The sequence below is a fragment of the Mesoplodon densirostris genome, chromosome 2 (assembly GCF_025265405.1).
Source record: "Mesoplodon densirostris isolate mMesDen1 chromosome 2, mMesDen1 primary haplotype, whole genome shotgun sequence".
Taxonomy (NCBI): Eukaryota; Metazoa; Chordata; class Mammalia; order Artiodactyla; family Ziphiidae; genus Mesoplodon; species Mesoplodon densirostris.
The window spans coordinates 26,288,649-26,294,046 of NC_082662.1; the positions used below are offsets into that span (position 1 = coordinate 26,288,649).

General features: G+C 42.3%; 1 protein-coding gene across 1 annotated transcript; it reads left to right on the top strand.

Moving 5' to 3' along the window:
• The first annotated feature begins 4,096 nt into the window (after nt 1–4,096).
• Nucleotides 4,097–4,383, top strand: LOC132478498 (DNA-directed RNA polymerases I, II, and III subunit RPABC4). Its single transcript, XM_060081675.1, has one exon. The coding sequence runs from the start codon at nt 4,159–4,161 to the stop codon at nt 4,333–4,335; it is 177 nt and encodes a 58-aa protein (XP_059937658.1). The 5' UTR covers nt 4,097–4,158; the 3' UTR covers nt 4,336–4,383.
• Nucleotides 4,384–5,398: the final 1,015 nt, after the last annotated feature.

The window sequence follows — 5,398 nt, forward strand, 5'->3', positions numbered from 1 at the left end:
GAACATGACAGAATGAGCGATCTCATCCAGGTCAAAGGTCTTTACTGTAAAACAGAAAATCATGTTTACACAACTTAAGATAAAAATAAAAAAGCAAAATTCAGTCCCAACCTGAGTGGTAGTGCACTTTTTTTTCAGGGGTGGGGGGCACACCAGTGAAAGCACGGAGTCCTAACCACTGGACCACCAGGGAATTCCCAGGAGTGCACTCTTCTTTGAGTAAAAAGAATTAGATAATATAAGTAACTTGAATCCAGGGAGTAGCCTACATGGAACTTCCCATTTTTTAAGTTTCAAAGAGGTGGTTTAGGGTAGTTTTTAGGCACATGGATTGTCAGTTCAAATCCTACTCCACTACTCATTGGCTGGGTGACCTGGGACAAATTCCTTATGTTCTCTGTGCCTCAGCTTTCTCATCTATAAAATTCAAATTAAAATTCTACTTCTCTAATGGAATTGTTCATATAAAAATATTTATTGAGTGCCTACCAAATGTCAGGCATCATTCTGGGCATTTAGGAGACATTGGGGAACAAAACAAACATCTTGGCCTCTAGCAGGGCAAACAGTAAGCACAATCAGTAAGTAAGCTATATGTCTTTTGGGAGGTGATAAATGCTGTGGGAACAAAAGCAGAGCAGGGTAAGAGGCAGCGAGGGCTGGGCGGGCAGGTTGCTGTATTGATAAGGTGCTTGGAGTTGGCCTCGTGGAAATGGTGAGATTTGAGTGAGGACCTGAAGGAGATGAAGGAATGAGTGGAAGCAGGTGTTGGGAGAAAGTGCTTTCCAGGCCCAGGAAACAGCTGGTGTGAAGCCCATATGGTGGTGGCATGAGCTTGCTTGGGATGCTGGAGAAACAACCAGAGGCCAGTGTGGCTGGAGCTGAGTAGGCGAAAAGGAGTAGGACAAGGAACCGGACCATGGAGGGCCCTAGAGGCCACTGTAAGTACTTTGTCTTTTACTCTGAGAGACATGGGGAGCCACTGAAGGTTCTGAGCAGAGGACTGACACTATCCGATTCACATTTTAAAGGATCCCTCTAGTACTATGAGGAGAACAGAATGTGAGTGGACAAGGTAGCAGCAGGGAGACCAACTAGGAAGCTATTGCAGCAATCCAAGCGAAAGACCATGGTTCAGACAAGGGTGATGGCAGTGGAGGTGGTAAGCAATGGCCAAATTCTGGGTATATTTTGAAGGCAGAACCAGTGAATTTCCCATTTGGAATATGGGATGTGAGAGAAATAGAGGAATCCACGGTTTTTGATCTGAGCAACTGGAAGGAGCCTCATCAACTGAGGTGGGGGGAACTTTGGGTGGAACAGGCTTTGGGAATGGGAGGAAGATCAGGAATTCAGTTTTGAACATGTTCAGTTTGAGATGTCTGTTAGACATCCAAGTACAGATGTTGAGTAAGTAGGTGGTTGGATACGTGAGCATGGAGTTGAAAAGAGTTCTGGGTGGGTGATATATTTTGGGAAACATAGGCATGTAAATAAATATATTGAAGACCATGGACCTGGATAGGCACACCAAGGGAATGAAAGTACACAGGAAAGAGTGGAGCAGCAAAGCCCAAGACTGGGGCGTCCAACATGAGAGAAGAGAAAAGAGGAAGAATCACAAAGGAGACAGAGAGCAGTGAGGAAGGAGGAAAAGCCAGAGGGAGGGAGGTCCTGGAAGTGGTGTGTCCAGGAAGACAGTGATCAGCCATGTCAGTTGCTGCTGATGGGTCAGGCAAGATGAACAAAGGCAGTTTTGGTGAAGCGCTGGGAGAGGAGGACTCATTGGAGCAGGTTTAGAGGAGACGAGGGGAGAGGAATGGAGAGCAAGGACAAGAACGCTTTCGAGGATTTTGGCCGCAAAATTGAGCTTTTTTAAATGGGTTGATAGCTCGCAGGGAAAATATGGTTTAAAAAAAAGGTTTATTTCATCTTACTTTATAAGATGGGAGAAATCACAGTATGTCTGTTGCTGATGGGAACAATCCAGCGAATCATTGTGAGACAGGTCACTGGCTGAGACTGAGATGGGGAGGAGGTGTTGGGAGGTTGGAAAGAATGTATGAAATAGTCACTTGAAAGCATGTGAAAGTGAAGGATTCATTGCCATATAGTGTGACTGCCAGGCAGCCTTCAGGGCCCACTTGAAGTTTGTGGTCAAGAATTGTGAGAATTAGGGCTTCCATGGTGGCGCAGTGGTTGAGAGTCCACCTGCCGATGCAGGGGACATGGGTTCGTGCCCCGGTCCGGGAAGATCCCACATGCCGCGGAGCGGCTAGGCCCGTGAGCCATGGCTGCTGAGCCTGCGCGTCCAGAGCCTGTGCTCCGCAACGGGAGAGGCCACGACAGTGAGAGGCCCGCGTATAGCAAAAAAAAAAAAAAATATATATATATATATATATATATATATATATATATATATATATATATATATTAGGCTTATAAATAGAATAATAAGATTTATAAGCCTGAGAAGGAACCAAAGTTTGTGAATTTGTAATTTTAATAAACTGACTCCATTTTATTATTATCATTATTATTTTTATTTTTTTTTTTTTTTTGCGGTATGTGGGCCTCACGCTGTTGTGGCCTCTCCCGTTGCGGAGCACAGGCTCTGGACGCGCAGGCTCAATGGCCATGGCTCACGGGCCCAGCCGCTCCGCGGCATGTGGGATCTTCCCAGACCGGGGCACGAACCCGTGTCCCCTGCATCAGCAGGCGGGCTCTCAACCACTGCGCCACCAGGGAAGCCCCTAAACTGACTCCATTTTGAAAAACAAAAATAAACCTTCTTAATAGTCTTCTCTGCAGACAAAAATCATCCTCAAGGGCACCAAAGGATAGCATCAACAAATTCCAGGGATAGCTGCTTCTTGTGGGAGGAGCGATCAGAGCCCAAGACAAAATACCTTGCTGGGGAAGGTCCTGTAGGGGGCTGGGTGCCATGCGTGGGCACAGGGTGGAGAAGGAAGGGAATGGGGGTGGGAGGACTGGAAGGAGAAAGAAGATGCTCACCCAGCTAGGGTGGGAGTTGAGAGTGAAGGGCTGAATCTTCAAGGCAACTGGGAGGTGTGAGCGAGAGAAAGCCACTTCAGGTATGAGATTTCTTCATTGAACCCCTTTTACATTATTCAGGACACATCAGTAAAAATGGCAATTGCTTTTATTTTGGTGACTCAACAGTCTTTGTTTGAATGCAATCCCAGGCGACGATGGACCTACATGTAGGGCCCTGGTTTAGGAGAATCTGGGGTCTCCAGGCAGAAGGCTGACTGTTGCAATGGTCCCTGCAGCTCCTTCCTGGCAAGGGGTACTGAATTTGGAAGGTACGTGGGATGTGGGTGCCAGAGAGGGGGTGCTGCTATGAGCAGAGATACTTTCTGAGGTTTTTCCTCAGCTCGGCAGGAGTCATCCTTGGGACAGTTCTTCTCCCTTGAACCAGGGCCTGATTCCTGGTTCATCAAATAGCCTTCTGGGTTTTGTTTTGTTCCATTCTGTTTTCCAACTCTTGTCTGTTTAGTGTTTACTATGTACCAGGCATTGTCTTCAGTTCTATACGCAATCATCTTGTTAAATTATCTTAAGAACTCAGGGGTGGGGAGTGGGGGTAAGGATGCCCAAGGTCACCTGACTAGTTAGCCTAGCCCTCCAGCCCAAACTCTTATCCACCATGCTACATTGTCTTTCATTGATATGGTTTGCCTCTCAGAGACCTTGACACCAGGCTTAATGATGACAAGTCTAAACCTCAGTCTCCTCAGGTATCACATGGGAATAATACAGCCTACAAATCAGGCAGTTTTGTCAATTAATAGGGACAACTGTACCAGGCCAGAGAGAAAGAAGGAAATATTCCTGGTTTTCTTTACAAAAACCCTGTGCTCTAAACTTAAGGACAGTGCAGAAAAGGAGCAGAATAGACCAACTTCACTTACATATATTGATGCAAAACTTCTGAATAAAATTGTGGCAGAATGAGAAATGTGATGTTTCTTGTGTAACTGAGTTTATAGACTGAGTTTATACTCTTTTAAAAATATTAGCAAAGAGGACCTAATAGTATATTAGGATAGAAATATGCCATGATCAGAGTACAGCGGCGAGGCGGAATCTGTTCGGAAAAGAAGAGAAGGTTCTCCGTGTTACGTGGGGACAACAATGGACACCCAGAAGGACGTTCAACCCCCAAAGCAGCAGCCAATGATATATATCTGTGGAGAATGTCACACAGAAAATGAAATAAAATCAAGGGATCCAATCCGTTGCAGAGAATGTGGATACAGAATAATGTACAAGAAAAGGACTAAAAGATTGGTGGTTTTTGATGCTCGATGAAAGATGAAATTCAGAGGAATGTCTTCACTTGGATTTGGATTTGCTATTAATGTTGTCGTATAGCTTTTGATTAGTGTACTTTATGAATACAACTATATACAAATGATTTCGTTTTAAAAACCATATTGTATTTAGGTATCAATAGCTTATATAAAGATATTTTTGTTCAGTTAAAAAAAAAAAAAAGAAATATGCCATGATCAAGAGGTATTTACTCTAGGAATGTTAAGATAGTTCAATATTAATAAGTCTATTAATATAATTTATTCTAGAAAATAGACTAAAATATTGGTTTAAAAAAATATATATCATGACTTCTTTTGGGTATTCTTTACAGAAATAAAAAGATAGATAAATATTAGAAAATCTATTAATATAATTTAGTTTATTAATAAGTAGAAAAAGAAAATGATATATTATTAAAAGATAATGAAAATGCATTTGATAAATTTTATATCCATAACTATTTTAAGTCTTAGTAAAATGGAAATGATACCTTGAAATGATTATTTTTTTAAATGTCTCAAACCAACCTAAGCATCGTGCTTCACAATGAAACTCTAGAAATAATTCCATTAGGTAAAGAAAAATCAAATATCCCTACCACAACTCTTAATTAACAGAGTTCTGAAAGTCCTAGTCAATTTGATTAGGGAAACACAAGAAAAGAGGTATAAATATTAAAAAGGAGGAGGAAAAATAATCATTATTTAAAGTTAATATGATTATATATCTGGAAATCCACCCAAAATCCATTAAAAATATTGAGTCCAGCCTAGAGAGCCACAACTACTGAGCCCACGTGCTTAGAGCCCGTGCTCTGCACAAGAGAAGCCACCACAATGAGAAGCCCGTGCACTGCAATGAAGAGTAGCCCCCGCTCGCCACAACTAGAGAAAGCCCGCACGCAGCAATGAAGACACAATGTAGCCTAAAATAAATAAATTTATTAAAAAAAAAAATTGAGTCCAGCCTAGAGAGTATCATACTAAGAGAAGTCAAAAAGAGAAAGACAAATGCCATATGATATCGCTTACACGTGGAATCTAAAATACGATTCAAA

Bases quoted from the DNA above. Each gene is read 5' to 3' on its own strand.
- LOC132478498 (XM_060081675.1), top strand. From the start codon at position 4,159: ATGGACACCCAGAAGGACGTTCAACCCCCAAAGCAGCAGCCAATGATA.